The sequence below is a fragment of the Mytilus edulis genome, chromosome 6, assembly GCF_963676685.1.
Source record: "Mytilus edulis chromosome 6, xbMytEdul2.2, whole genome shotgun sequence".
NCBI classification, from domain to species: domain Eukaryota; kingdom Metazoa; phylum Mollusca; class Bivalvia; order Mytilida; family Mytilidae; genus Mytilus; species Mytilus edulis.
Window position 1 is genome coordinate 20,490,346 of NC_092349.1, and position 16,764 is coordinate 20,507,109.

At 31.3% G+C, this 16,764-nt stretch overlaps 1 protein-coding gene across 3 annotated transcripts in view; it reads right to left on the reverse strand.

The window, feature by feature from the left end:
• LOC139527335 (sorting nexin-14-like) overlaps positions 1-14,373 on the reverse strand; it is a 50,124-nt gene extending 35,751 nt beyond the window's left edge. For all 3 annotated transcript variants that reach the window (XM_071322722.1, XM_071322721.1, XM_071322720.1), the window contains exons 1-8: positions 14,198-14,373; positions 6,296-6,364; positions 5,738-5,789; positions 4,479-4,561; positions 3,393-3,471; positions 1,905-1,948; positions 1,372-1,459; positions 838-922 (exon numbers count right to left, since the gene is read on the reverse strand). In XM_071322722.1, the coding sequence (XP_071178823.1) occupies positions 838-922; positions 1,372-1,459; positions 1,905-1,948; positions 3,393-3,471; positions 4,479-4,561; positions 5,738-5,789; positions 6,296-6,364; positions 14,198-14,295 (598 nt within the window). In that variant the 5' untranslated portion in view covers positions 14,296-14,373. The remainder of the gene's footprint in view (positions 1-837; positions 923-1,371; positions 1,460-1,904; positions 1,949-3,392; positions 3,472-4,478; positions 4,562-5,737; positions 5,790-6,295; positions 6,365-14,197) is intronic.
• Positions 14,374-16,764: the final 2,391 nt, after the last annotated feature.

The window sequence follows — 16,764 nt, forward strand, 5'->3', positions numbered from 1 at the left end:
TACCTTGACCAAAAACTTTAACCTGAAACTCCCACTTTCATTTTCTATGTTCAGTGAACCGTGAAATTGGGGTCAAAAGTCTTTTTTGGCTTTAAAATTAGAAAGATCATATCATAAGCAACAAGTGTACTAAGTTTCAAGTTGATTGGACTTCAGCTTCATCAAACAGTACCTTGACCAAAAACTTTAACCTGAAACTCCCACTTTCATTTTCTATGTTCAGTGGACCGTGAAATTGGGGTCAAAAGTCTTATTTGGCTTTAAAATTAGAAAGATCATATCATAAGCAACAAGTGTACTAAGTTTCAAGTTGATTGGACTTCAGCTTCATCAAAAACTACCCTGACCAAAAACTATAACCTGAACGGATGCACAGACGAACAGACGGACGGACAAACGAACGAACAGAGCACAGACCAGAAAACATAATGCCCCTCTACTATCGTAGGTGGGGCATAAAAATAAGTCTACCTCTTTGAATGAGACCAATAGATGTACAGTTTCACAGTTATTACATAACATTCATTAATACTTAACTGAAAAAAACCTTGCAAAAAATCTGTATGACTGAAATAATCTTATGTTTGACAGTTGTATTTTTCCAAAAAATATGAAAGTTCTACAAGTTAGTATAATTTCACACTAACCTAACAGCACTTAACCATCAAGTCAACTTATATTCATATTGGTCAATATGACAGTAGTGTAAATAGGTGTCAGCTAGCTATAAAATCAGGTTTAACCTATTACAAGTTAGGAATATGACATTTGTTTCCATTCGATCCATTCTATTGGTTGATATAGCGGTTAAACATGTGATACATATTTAATAGTTACCTGTTCTTTTAGCCTTTAAATACACATGTAAATGTAAGAGTCCAGCTCTTATTAGTTTTTCACTAACCATCTTTGCAATATCAACCTATAAATAAATACAACACATCACATCACATTATATCTGTAGTAACTATTAGTGGTTTGTTGACTGATAGCTGTTATTGTGTTTTTCAAAGATATTTTGACTTATTCACATTTTTCATAGATTTTAGTCTGCAACATATTGACTAATTAATATATAAAAAAATGCATGTGTCTCCACTAACTAGTGACTTGTTTTGGTAGTCTTTTAAATTTTTAAATTCCAGAATAGTGGTCTATAAGTATAATTTTGCTGGTTCATGATCCAAAGAAATATATTGGTTATTTCATTGTTAATACACCAAAATGCAAAAAATGTCAAATCATTTGTAGGCTTTTTATAGTTGAAAACATTATTAACTAATCACAACATTTTGATGTACATTTTAAAAAATATTACCCACAATGCATTAGCTTCTGCAAGAAGGAAATGAAGCATTCTACAACACTGACCTTTTTAGCTCTCCTGAGTACAACAGATGCAAGAAATCTGAGACTTGACTTCAAATCATCTACAAATTCTTCATCTTTGCTTAAATCTCTGAGAAAATATCATATAAATAAATAAGTATCAAATATACAGGCCATATTGTTATGAGCAAATTACATGAATTACAATATTACAATCAGACAAATTGACCTGTGGTCAGTACTATAAACATGCATATATTTTTATCCTGGGATTAATTTTTGAAATAAAAGAAAAATGAGCCTGGGATAAATTTGTAAGCAAGGTCAAAATCCCTAAGGACAATCACTGACAATTAGACAAATGACTTCTCACTTCTCTAATGACTATTGGATTCATTTTTTTTTTTGCAGGTACCAATTTGTGGTTTGTGGAAACTTTGCATTTTCTTGAATATGTGATTTTATGGTTCCATCAACTTTACAGAAATTTGTATTTTGTTGAACATTAGTGGTTCACCTGTACCAACAAAAATTGGTATCCAAAGAATAATAATGAATCTACAGTATAGACTTACTTGTACCAAGTGTATAGATGCTCCTTTAATACAATGTTTAGAAACTGAAAAACAAACAACAAATAATGAAAATACCTGGATATTATTTTCTAACTTATTACAATACTTAACATATAAATTAGGTCATTGTAATTAAGAAGATTTATTCAAGTTTCATTTCTTGCATAAAATGTAGGTCAAAACTCATAATGACCTTATTTTGAAGTGGACCTTCATTAACATATTTGTAGAGGGTCCAGAATATTAAATTCAGTAAAGTTTGAAATTTTCTAAACAAAGTCTTGATGTTCCAGATGAAAAGAGTTTATTTTTTTAAGAAATGAATGCTTCTTGTTGTAAATTTATTAACGTGTAAAAGCGTTGACCATAGTACATTTTATGCATTGCTTCTGCGTTTCATACTAAAAATGTGAGCACAGTCAACACTTTTACAACCATATAAAATTACTGAAAGAAGCATTCAATACTTATAATTACATTTGATTGCTAGGATCATGAAAATATGTTTTCTATCAAGTTTTACTTTTATTTACCTGTGCACTTTATTGTGGAAGCTTGTGTTATCATGAATGTTACATTTCATTTTGAAATGAAAATTAATTTCAAAATTTCTAAATAACGTATAATTAAGAAATAATTCATGGGGGCTTGAATATAACGTGATTTTACCAGGGGTTGGCCCTTTATGACAAATATTTTACTGTGAGCGATAGCCAGGGGTAAAATATCGCCATAAAGGGACAACCCATGGTAAAATCTAGATAAATACAAGCCCCCATGAATTTTTTCAATTCTATGTAGGACAAATACAGCAATTCTTTTGGATCAAAGCGCTCTAGGTGGAGGCAAATATTTGCCATTCCCATAAATTAACGCACTTTTAGATTGGCGTAAAAGAATGAAGCAAACAGAATAAGAGACATGCCCAAACTATTTACAATAAAGTATTTAGATAGATTTGGATGACAAAATATATATACATCACAACAAGGAAACGTAAACAAATGCTGCTAAAATGAAGACATATGATAATTTACTTTTACATCTTCTATGTATAAAAATTGGGCTTATGCCACATTTTAGCAGCGTTTGTTTACATTTCCTTGTTGTGATGATTTTCGGTATCAAAAGTGTGTATTTTCCCGTTAAATGCTGAAATTATTACGTCATCATTCTATGACGTCGGGTACTTCATTCATAAAAAACATATGACGTGGGAGTACGATCAGAAAAGCCAATGCAATATATTTACATTTTACCACGGGTGTGTACTCAAAGCGTTTGAAGGACGTCATGTTAGAATAATGAAACATACATGTTATGTAATTATCTTAAAATATTAATCTATAAGAATAAAAAAATTACATCTAAAGAAGAAGATTATACATGTTATATATGTTTTCCTCCAATCTGTTGTCAATCAGAGCCAACTGAGGAATATTTGAAGACATCTTTGTTTTATTTGTCAAAATCTAAAAATAGACTTACTTCCTCTACAGCATCGTTAGTTCTTCCTGTCAATTGTAAATTGGTCCATGGCTGGAACGCCAAAATATTCAACTCTGGTCTGAAATGATATTTTTCCAACACTGAATGAACTATTGACATTTCATAGATGCTCTCAGGTCTTCTGTAGTTTTGTATGTACTTTTATGAAATATTTCTTGTCTATTTTTAATTGATAGTGATTTTAGTTTTTCTTTGTATGTGCTTGTACAATATATTAATGTCAAAAGTTTTTTTTTTGTCATTTATGATATTAACACAACACTCAGCATTTAACAACTATTTCGTTTTACATTTCTTTCGTTTAAGCATTTTCCAAATTTAAGCTTTTTTACTTTAAGTAGAAGTCACAACAGGAATCACATGACTGTATTGGAAAGGGAACTTTTTGTTTGTCACAATCTTGCATTTTTTACCATAGTTTTGATCACGTACAAGAAAGTTCTTTTGACTGAATTCATGTTCTGTATATTGATTTTTTATATCTCACAGCATGAGTTTAGAATGTCTATTTTACTAGACAGAGTTAAAATGATGTTTTCAGTTTAATTTTCCATCTATGAGTTGTTTGAATGTCCCTCTGGTATCTTTCGCCCCTCTTTTTAAACCTGAAAACACTGTACACCAACAATTTTTTGGGCAAGAAGAATAGTAACATGAATATATATCTTTGCAAAATCTTTTAAACTAATATTTAAGGACAAGGAAGGAAATTCACTTAAATAGTTCGCCAAAAAATTGGAAAGAAAGAGGAAAGCATGAACAAATATATCTTTCAAAATAAGTGGGTTTACAGTAATGAGTATACCTTTTTGTGATGACTGTTTATAAATTTTCTATGTGATATATCTTTTAATAATGGAAAATAATATTAGGGCTATTCCATTAAAATGTATGTGGGAGAGTAGGAAGGGACTCCCTACAAATTTCCCTACAAACAAGAACCATTTTTTAAATAATTTTGCAAAAAAGTAATAGGCGCATACCGAAAAAAAGTCATGACCCACATTCAATAATTAAACTTCCCTTCCTACCCTCCCATATACATTTTAATGGAATAGCCCTTACCTATGCCTAGGACATTTCCTTTGTCCACATACAGTACATACTGTCTTCATCAATGTCAACTCATCATCTGTTAAGTTACCAGTCTAAAATAGATAACTGATATTCTCAACATGCTCATGAGAGTTTTCACTTTTTTTTTTCTTTTTCATTAAAAAAATGTTGAAATATTGTTACAGGCCAAGTGAACGTGTTTCTTTTCACTAGAAAAAAAACCTGTGCCAAAATTATTTGTTTCAAATAGGCAGCTACATACTGTTTAACATTTGATTAGCCTCTAATGAAAGAATGTCATATTAAACAAGTCAGTTAATTTGAGCAACTGCATCTTCCATGATATCTATTTAACATATGCATTTTAAAAGGCAAAATTTCCATATTCTACATTTAAAAATGCCTGTACCAAGTCAGGTATATGACAGTTGTTGTCTGTTTGTTTGATGTGTTTTGCCATTTGATTTTGCCATGTGATTAGCGACTTTCCGATTGAATTTTCCTCAGAGTTCAGTATTTTGGTGATTTTACTTTTTTCAAACACAATGAAGTAATCAACCTTAGTAAAAATATACCAGTACTAACTTTTGAGATTTGATGATCTTTGTTTAGAAGAACAGTGTGTAAAAAACTTGCTATGTTGAACAACCGCCATATAAGGTGTGTTTTGAAAAACTTGCTATGTTGAACAACTGCCATAGAAGGTGTGTTTTGAAAAAAAATAAGATTTAAACAGTCTCATCAAACCTTAACAACATTGTGCAATTTCATGTCTTTTTTGGCAGTCGATTTTTATTGGTGGAGGAAGTGTGTTATTAAATGTAGCTTTTCTTATTTTATCACTTTTAAAAAAAGAGAGAGCATAAAGTGTTTCATGTCATTGTGTCGCATCACTAAACACTATTTTCATCATTCTGACTTTTGTCTCAGGATTCCACAATTTTTCAACTTGTTACCTTTTCTAATGTTGGACATCCTGTTACCAAGTCAAGCAGAGCAAGCTAAAGAAGTAAAATCAAGCTTTCAATCAGTACAATTTTGTGGAAACTTAGCTGCTTAACATTTTCTTTACACAACAAAATCATTGGAAAACAGTAAACTTTCCCCTCAAATTATGTCGATTATATGTTTAATTTTACTTATTTTGATTGCTCTTATTTGCCTGAGCACCATGATGTACAAGTTACAACCTTAGAAAAGGTAACCTGTTGAAAATTTATATAATCCGGAGTCAAAAGTCGGTACATGTAATATGAATATCCACTCACCTTCTTCTTCCGTGTGTAAGTAAATAACAGATTTGGTAATAACGAAGATGAGCTGAAAGATATAAATAGACTGTGATTTTTCTCTGTTTTAAGAACAAAATGCATATTAATTCAACTTTTTTGTTATAAATGATTCATAAAATACATATCTAAGAAATTATAAAGAAAAAATTGATATCGAATGTACATGTTTCTTGTAAAGTCATTTCTTATACCCCTTGCTCTTTTTCTCAAAATGTTGGCTAAAAAGACTGACTTGATTAGTAAAAAAATGGAAAATTTATTTCTCATTAACTACTTATTTTAAATACACAATTTTTTCACAGAGTCAAGTTTGGTTACGATACTTATCAATTTCATTGCTGTTTCCACTTGTATCACTTGTTTTGGAATAATTCCAGAACGAGATTGCGTTACGAGACTGAAATGTCAGAAGAATACATCCTTAAGTACAAAGCTTTGGTAAACATTTATACAAACAAAGCATGCAAGCCAACCAATGGATTATTCTACAAGCTTAAGGAAATTACAAATGTAGCTGTAAAAACTGTGTCTTACCTCAAGCTGTAATATGATAACAATATACCTAGGAGGAACGACCATAGCATCAAAAATAACTGGAAATATCTGTAAGAAAAAAAAATCAACAAAAGTGGAAAATGTCAGGGCAAAATCTTACAGGCGATATGATGATTTAAGTCGCCTAAAAATTTTGGAAAATCCCTAAATATCGCTGGCTGACTGATTTCGTGACATTTAATATAAACGAAAAAAAATAATAAGACAATAAAATGTTAACAAAATTTTGTATTGAAATTGAAATAAATTCATGAGCAATGAAAATGTCAAACAGACCTAAAAAAAAACAACATGTCATATAGAAATAAACATTATTCTTTATCATGTTTATGATTTTATTTATGCCACAAGAAGATACTCTGGTAACTCCTCTTGCATATATACCTGTGTAAATTATTTTATTTAGAGGCATTTTGTGCAAGGTTTACATTGTTATATCATGTATATGGCAGCATTTTGATTAAGGATATGGTTGACTTTCTGAAATTGTTTAATATATATACATGTATCTCCCCCCTTATTTTATTGATTTTATATTTATATTTGTAATGACTTAAACCGTGCATAGCGTAACGCTATACTTTGTTGTTCCATATGTAACGTCACATCCTTGGTTACTTTATTATGTGTTCTTGTATAGATTTAAATACATGTTCTACATGTTATATTTGTTGTCTTGTAAATGCCTAAGTTATTTCATTGGCGACGAGGATAAAAAAAAAAATGAAAGCAACTGTAAGAAGAGATTAAAAGGCATAATAAGTAAAAGAAAAGAAAAATGGCTGAAAGAATTAACGTTGTGACAGAAAACAGAAATTTGAGAACTTTACCGTTCACATCGTTTGAGGATCATCTCACCAAGGGCAGTCATCGGGAGGAATGGCTAGAAGGTATAGAAAGAGAGTTCCAATATTTTCGAAATACAGAACCTGAGGACAAAAAGGACGCAATGATTATTTACAGAGGTAAAAAAAAATTCAAGATTAGAGTAAAGTACACCTGACCCCATAGACAGATGCATGGATGTTTATGAAAAGTTAAAAAAGAAACTGAATGATTATTTTGCTCCAAAGAAGAATAAACATTATGCAAGAAATGTATTTCTGAAAATGAGACCGATTAATAGAGAATCAACAGTGGCATACGCGACACGACTATGAGAGAGAGTTGCTGATTGTGAGTTTGAAAATCTAGATGACAGAATTTTAGAACACATTATTCAAACCACAGATGAGGAATCAATAATCAAAAAGACAATTAACAGAAAGTGGACACTTGATCAAATGTTACAGGAAATACATCAGCTAGAAGATACAACATTGTAGATACATGATATGAGAGATATATACGCAGCAGTAAGAACTGGAAAAATTGCCAAAGTGACAAATTATGGAGGAAAACAAAGACATTACGGCATGCAAAATAGAGAGGAAACATACACAATGAGACATGAAAGGAGGAATAATTGTAACTATTGTGGAAAAACACATTCGTTTGAATGACGTGAAGATTGTGGTGCTTACGGAAAATAGTGTTACAAATGTCATAAATGGAATCATTTTGCTGTATTTTGCAAATCGAGTATGCAATCCGTATACCACGACAATGACCAATTCAGGAATCAACGATACACTGAACGAAATCAAGGTAGGTATGTTAGAAGAACAATGGAAGACACAAGAATATTCAGATGATGAGTTTTTCGGACGGTCAGTGAATCATTTGGGTACAGTTAAGAAAATAAATGTACATAACATTGGAAACGAAGCAAGAACAGTACTAGTTATGATGAATGATGTAGAAGTGAAAATAGAACCAGATAGTGGAGCAGACGTCAACGTAATGGATGAGTATCAGTACAGAGCATACAAAAACAGAACTAGAGAGGAAGCTGAATTGTTAGAAAACAACGAATTTGAGTACTTAAATTGTCATTAAAGGAAAAACTAATTCACCACCACTTATAAGAAAGAAAACACTTATTCAATTAGGCATGTTACAAATACAAGAAGATGGAACATTAAAAGAGCTAAATGGATTAGGAATTCAGAGTGGAAGCAAAATTTGAACATAAAATAACAGATATAAGAAACAAAGCAGCAAGGACTAAATCAAACCATGTAAGGAACAGCAATAAAACCGAAAACATGATCAAGAAGATCACACAAAGAAACAAGAACATGTATGGACTGTAAAATTTGAACTTTTGAAGAAATGGAGAAATGTAATGACTTAAACCATGTGTTACGTAACATGTGTAACACTATACTTTGGTGTTCCATATGTAACGTCACATCCTTGGTTACTTTGTTATGTGTTCTTGTATAGATTTAAATACATGTTCTACATGTTATATTTGTTGTCTTGTAAATGCCTAAGTTATTTCAATATTGTGCATATGTTGTCATATATCAAAGTTATGCATCTAGTGTATATTTTAAAACTTAAAAATTTATAGCGCTTCTTTCTATGTTGTGATGTTAAACTTTTATTCTAGGTAGAGGTAAATGTATAACATTTAAACCCCGCTGCATTTGTTTGCACCTGTCCGAAGACAGGAACCTGATGTTTAGGGGTAACACGAATGAATGAATAACACTGTTATTATCTGAATAACACTTGTAATGACCGAATAACACTTGGAATTTCAATATTATCACATATTGGTGACTTTTGAACATTGAGTATTAAATAATAATGTATTATCGATGTATTTTATAACTTAAAAATGATTTACAAAAAGCAGATAAGTTCATAAAGATAATTTTAAATTTAGTGTGTCCATCGAACATGGTGGCCATTGTGATTTCTGTGGTCGCCATATTCGAAGTACACACTAAATTTTAAAAGTTTTTATGAACTTATCTGCTTTCTGTAAATCATTTAAAGTTATAAAATACATCGATAATATACCAGTGTTCTCCCCTGGATTTTTTTAAGGCGCAAAATTCGAGGGCGCGCAACTCTTTTTTTAGAGTGAACTTTTGTGATCTGAAGCAATCAGTCATTAATCATGACATGCAATATGAATTATAATGCTTTGTGTTATGTGTGTGATAATGCAGAGTATTTAATAATGAATTACAAGAATATATATGAAATAAATTGATTTCAAACACAAAAGTTATTTATATTCAGTCACTTAAAGAAGTCAAAATATATTCATCTCTGTACTCTCTATTCTTCTAGGGATATTGTTTCAAGATAGTGTTATTTTGTTGGATAGTCTGTTCCTTAATTTTGTCTTTATCCTCTTTAGGGTTTAAAACACCCTCTCACAATAACTTTTGCTTATACCCCCTATACCATTTGTAAGCCATGAAAACTCAGTCAGCCACTTGTAATTGAAACCAGAAACATGGTGCTTGCTGTTATCACTTGACAAAACTTTAGCTAGGTTGGGATTAGGAGAAGCAATGACATCTGCTTATACTGACAGTGTAGAGGAAGGTGTATATTCCCCTTTTCATTAGAAGTCATTGGGCTGAAAAAAACTTCTACTTCCATCATCTTATTTGCAGAGAACATGTTCATTCAGAATTAATAAAATCGAATATAGTTAAGAATAGATATTTGGTATACAACTTTTTAAAACAAAAATATGTTAATGAACAGCTGACCAGTTTCCGTAGTTTCACATTACGCTTCCGTGTGTATTATCGTTAAAACCTATCTCTGGCAGGTAGATATAAATGAAACTTTACAAGACCATTGAAATTAACAACTAGTAACACTATATAGAAGCTGCAACAATTCAGTTTTGATTGTCACATGTTTCCCGACGCACGGAATTTTACGATCTTTTTATTTCTAAAAACATGACAGTTTGAGACAATTTACCTTGCAAGTAACATTTTTTCACTTTCTATTAAAATAAATCACTTCTCTTTATCTTTAATCAAAGTTAAATACTCTCATTCATAATTTTCATCGTAAATATCTTTAGCAATGTGTATTCAAATTTATCATGTGCATTCATCACATTCATTGGTTGTGTTAAAGTAGATTCTTCTTCTCGACCAATGAAAAAACTCGTTATTTAAATGGTCAAGTGATCACACTCACAATGCGTAAATACAATGTATTTGCGATCTATTTCTTCAATTTCTGCACTGAAGTTTTTATTTTTTTAATTTTCTTCTAAAAATATCTATCTTCTTGATGATCATTTACGATATTACATGATAACAGAGTCCGATAAGGCTGAGATAAGCGTGGCTCAGGTAAAACTAATTATCAGTTATTGCGTAACACTGACCGACCTCTCAGCGGTGATCAGCAACTTGACAATTTTAACCAACATTTATAATGAAAATGTGAAAATTAACACGCTGTGGGATCAAGTATTAAGGGACAGCGGACAATTAAGACGCTGCGGGATCTACGAAAATATTATGAAGGCGCTGCGGCACCGCAGCGTCATATCGGCCTGGGGAGAACACTGTATACTATTAATTAATAATCAATGTTTAAAAGTCACCAATATGTGCTAATATTGAAATTCCAAGTGTTATTCGGTCATTACAAGTGTTATTCGGATATTGACAGTGTTATTCGGTCATTCGAGGTACCGGATGTTTAGTGGTTGTTCTTTGTTGATGTTCACTATGATTTTGCTGGTAGTGGGCCCTTAGACAGTCAGGGGAGTTACTTGTACAAGTGATTTTTTAAATCACTTATTTGAGTGATTTTTTATTTTTGCTTAGAAACATAGCTATAGGTATAAAAACTTGAAAATTTGAGTTTCTCCCAATTTGTAGCTCGTTGTAATCTTGTGAGATTTTTCCTAAACCACATGGTTTTCCAAAGATATGGTGGTAAACACTGCAAACATTGACAAAATAAAGGAATTTGCAAAAATTACTTGAAAATGACTAAAAATAGCCTTGAATTATTTATAGTCTGAGGATTTTATAAGATTTTTGCTGATACTGTGAATATTTTTCCAATAAACTTCAACATTTAAACTACATTTTGACGTTGAAAAATATATGTACTCTCGATAGAAATACCATTACTTGCGTGGTTTGAAAATTGGACCTTCTGAAGATTTTAAATCACTTCAATGAGTGATATTTTTATTCAGATACAAAAGATCATTTCAGCAAGTGATTTTTGGGATTGAAATTAACTTAAAGGGGATTAACTCCTGACGACTTGATTTATATTAATTCATGTAAATCACTCTGTGCAATTATTTAAAATCATTTGTACTCAGGTCTCATGCATGGGTTTTCCTAAAGTATAAAAAATGCATTGTGATGTCAATTTTTTATTGAAAAAGCATGCATAGCAGTACAAAAACATAGGATTTGACAATAATGAAAGTCACGTACTGTGCAATGATAAAACCATTATGAGTACAAGTGATTTTTATTATTTTAAACCCTAGCTATAGCTTTGAATATTGCTTTAAAAACTTGGGGGGTAAACTGTTTTACCTCTGTCTGTCCATCCATCAGTCTGTCTGTACCATGAATAATTGCATTGCATTTTTGTCAGAAACTACTTGCCAAGGATTTCAAAATTTGGTTTTAGGGTTTTAGGGTTTATATAAGTCAGCTACTTGTATACCCAGTGATGCATTTTCCAGATTCATCATTTAAATTCAGGGAAAAAAGAAGTCATTATCATCACTGTAAAAGTGTTTGGATTTGTTGGTAAATATCACCATGATCACTGACAAGGTCAATTGGCTATAAATACCTTGTGTGCTATAAATGGTAAGAAGCACTAAGTTTTAAGTTGATTAGACTTCAGCTTCATCAAAAACTACCTTGACCAAAAACTTTAACCTGTAGCGGGATGAACGTACAAACAGACACAAAGACGAATGGCGGAACAAACAGATGGACAGATGCACAGACCAGAAAACATCATGACCCTCTACTATTGTAGGTGGGCCATAAAAAATATAGATTTGATCTGATTGATATTTTTTGCTTCATAAATGATCTTGTGCTGGACAGCAGGACCCCTTGCTGAACCTGATTACAACAAAAAAGTTATCTGAATTTGAATTTGTTGAAATAGTTATATTCTGACAAAAAGATTGAAATGCTCTAGGCCTGCAAAATTTGACAACTTTTAGGACCTCTGCATTCTGTTTCAACCCTCAAAAAGACTAAAGTATGTTACAGAGTTGAATCAATGATTAGTCCTAGTCATTAAATAAAGATTAATATTCTGATATTGGATTTCTAACAGGGGAGGGGTTTCTAATCAGAAATCACTTCTACCAGTGTTCTATTGAAATCACTCTGAAGGAACAGTAAATAAAAGTCACTCCATTCATCCCCCCTTTTTAAGTGACTGAGGCAGAAGTACACCATGTGAACTTTTGTCATCACTTTGCGTCTGTCGTCATAAACTATTTCAAAAACCTATCCTCTGAAACTACTGGGCCAAATACCTTCAAACTTTAAATAAATGGTCAATAAGGTATCTAGTTCATAAATTGTATCAGAAGTTTTGATCCATCTACAAACAAACACATTTTGTTTCAGCACTCTGAAATTATACAATTTACAAACATTTGATTTGATTGATAAATATAAAGTTATTTTTTTTAAATTCGAATTAATTTTTTTTTATATATCTGTTTTTCACCATCTAGAAATTAATTGAAAATACTGCTGGTATCAGAAATAAACACCAATTTTAATTCACTCTGTGCAGTGATTTTAAATCATTTGCACAAGTGATTTTAAATCATTTCTAAAAGTGATTTAAAATCATTTCAACAAGTGATTTAAAATCATTTCCACAAGTGATTTACATTCTAATTGAATGGAAATCACTCTGTGCTGTGATTTAAAATCATGTGTACCAGTGATTTACATTATTTCAAAATGTATGTGAAAGACACCCTTTGAAGTGTTTTATTTTTATTTATAAGAGTGATCAATACTATGAATGATTGTATTCCATTTACTTCACTAGAAATTATAATTATGACCTGCAAAATCTTATTTTATCACTGCTCAGGTCTTTAGTTTTCTACAAATGTTGGTTAAAATGTTTGTGTTTGTTTTTGGTCAAAGCATTTTCAGTTTATTATTGTTCTTGCTGTTCCCTTTTATGCCCATTTGTAGTCTACGTAGGGCCATTAAATTTTACCCTTGTCCATGTTGTCTGTATGTCCAAAAATTTGTTTCTGTTCTCTAACTTAAATTTGCCTCAACCAAATGTTATGAAACATATAGACAATGCTTATATTACCGCCAAACTCAGCTATAATTGTTTTTGATTAATGGTCTTTTATATTTTAAGTTTTGGTGGTTTGAAACCTCTGCTTTATGAAAAACAAGTAATTCATGTACTACTTCTAATGCTATTTTTTGCTCAGAAAATAAATTTTACTCAGGGCTTACAAGTTATTTTTTTATTTATTTTTACCTTTTTTATAGTTATCTAATGTCAAGAAGACCCCTGTTGTGATGTTGTTCTTTGAAAGAGAGGGATAATCCTGGTTTCTTATTGAAAATTTTCCAAACAATAATAATCACTTGAATGAGTGATTTAAAAATATATTTCTAATCACTGGTAGAAGTGATTTTTAAAAAAGTAATGAAAGGGAATTAACTCTTGTTTTGTTGAAAAAATCACTTAAGAAAGTGATTTTAAAAATCACTTGTACAAGTAACTCCCCTGACTGTTAGACAGTTAGAACATTTTGGTGTTAGCTAAGGTTCCGAAGACCATACTTTGACTTATATAGGTGTTTTTTCTTTTCTAATTATGACATGGATGGAGAGTTGCCTCATTGGCACTCATACTGTGGCACTGTGACACATATAAGCTCTACGATAATTTATAAATATGAAATAATGTATGTATTTTATCGTTTATATAACATCAAACTGATGCATAAATTTGTACCTATAAAATAGTAAAGTAAGAAACAACAAAGAAGCAGTCCCCACACAGAACTTCGTGTGTTTCTTAACATAATACTTCAGGATATACCACGGAATCATGTTTATCCTTTTCTCGTCATCCTCCCATAGATTATCTCCCCTTCTGTTTATTATTTTTGAATCAGCCTAAAACCCTTTCTACATTTCCGGAAACGTAACGTGATCTTGCGATCTAGATACACTTATTTGCAAGTTTTAATTATTTTATAAAAAAAAAAAAAAATCAAAGAGGTGTGATATGTATTCACAATAACATAATAAATTTAGAAAATATAGTGACGAACAATCAAAAAGTAAGCTATGATGAGCCGTCTTCACAGAATATAACATAATGACAAATATATTTAATGTGGTCGGACTATATTATGTCGTGCATGCAATGCTAAAAATCATGTACAATGTTCACAGAGACAAATAATTTAGAACATAACATATGTAAATTCAAATTATATATGATTTGCTAATTCATCTTTGTCTCTAAAAATTCGCAAGTCTTTCTTGCTGCTCTTTGGCATTTGTTCTTTTGCCGAAACGGTTTATGTTGTCCGGCAATTTGAATAATTAACTGAATGATGTTTGATACTTTCACTGTAAATTTTCATTTCTGTTCTCGTACTGTCAACAAAAGTACCAATTTGTGTTAATTGTTTCTGATGTTGTGACCTTATAATAGTTGTTAATTTCTGTGTCATAATAATAATACTTTATTCAGAAGCAATACAGCTTATAAAATATACAATTGTACAATATTTTTTTGAATGCATCAGTGAAATATAAATACAATAATTATACACAATACATGTATGGCGGAGAATGAAAAAAAATCATATGATAAATAAATAATACAACTGACATATTACGATTTTTTTCAGTATTAAACAAAAATTTACCTAAATTATTAAGTTCTTTCACATTGTGAACTGATAACAACTGTATAAGTTTAAAAGGGGGTGGATATTGCCAATAATATTTCTTAATGTATAGTTTTCTTACATCACTATATCTATTTGTGGTCTCTTGCTGAGAGTTTTCTCACTGGCAATCATACCACATCTTCCCGGCCTTTTATATAATTAATGACATGATACAATAATATGAGGGGGGATAGGAGGGGTCTTGATCCCGAAATCCCGGACTTGAAAAAACGAAATCCCGAGGTCCCGAATTTAAATAAAGCAAATCCCGACATCCCGAAATCCGAAAAAAAGGATTCCCGGATCCCGAAAGGGTCAATCCCGAAATCCCGAGCTTAAAAACACCCGATCCCGGAGTCCCGATAAAGGTCCTATCCCCCTCATATGTGTATAAGAGGAAATATAGTCAATAATCATGATAATAAACAAAGAAATAATAACTTTAGTTCTTACTAGGACCAAGAAGGCTAAGTGAATACTACAACCTCATAGATAGGACCTTTACATAACCAAGCCTAAATTAAATCATGCGGATGACACACCAGGTTACACGATCTACAGATTTCATCTTGGATAGCGGAAAGTACAAAGTATTAAAAAAAATTAATAAACGTTGATGTATAACTAATGAGGTATCATCTCAATAAATATTTAACAAAAATTTGGAGGTGTGGTATGATTGCCATGCAGATAAAAACAAATCTATTATTATTAATAAAAGATAAGAACGAGAAAGTAGACAAATACAGGTTACCGTACAATGCATGCATACGACCGTAAAAGATGAGCAAAGCTTTACTATCGTTTTAGCAAGCTATTTCATTTACTTATCTGATTCTAAAGTTGCATCCTTCTAAAATATAGTGACTTTTACTATCTCAACAGCATATCTTAATCATATGTAAACGACTTAAGATAAATTATAAAGGAAGGTCGTACTTTTTCACCAAAAAAATAAAACGCATTTTATTAATTTGCGTGTGGCCTTTAAATGTTTTTGGGTTGGTTTTTTTTTAATTTTTACGTATGTTTTGTACTTTAAGAATCTTTTTTAAATTGGCGAAATTGAAGAACAGACTTTTTTAGAAAACTGGTTGTATGACGGTAACAGGATAAATGAGAACGTGTAGCTAGCCTAGCAGATACATATAGATATTGCGATATTGAAAGCAATCCCGGGTGTGTGTATACGTCTTCAAAAGTCAAGATGTTTTTTCTCTATTTTTTTTTAACATTATTCTCTATACGTGTCGACCAAGAACGAGAATAGTTAACACAACTTCATTAGATTAAAACTATAAGTAAAAAAAACTTTTTATTTCCACCCACCCCTTTTTAAGAACATATTACACTATATATACTTATAAATAAGATAATTATACAATAATTCCACAGAAAGTAATTATGCCAGACAAGTGTGTCAGAGTAATACCTTTTCAGTTTCTATCTCCCACGGGCCTCGTTGACCAAGTGATCGAAAGTACAAAATTGAGAAAGGAAATGGGGAATGTGTCAAAGCGACAACAACCCGACCATAGAGCAGACAACAGCCGAAGGCCACCAATGGGTCTTCAATGTAGCGAGAAACTCCCGCATCCGTAGGTGTCCTTCAGCT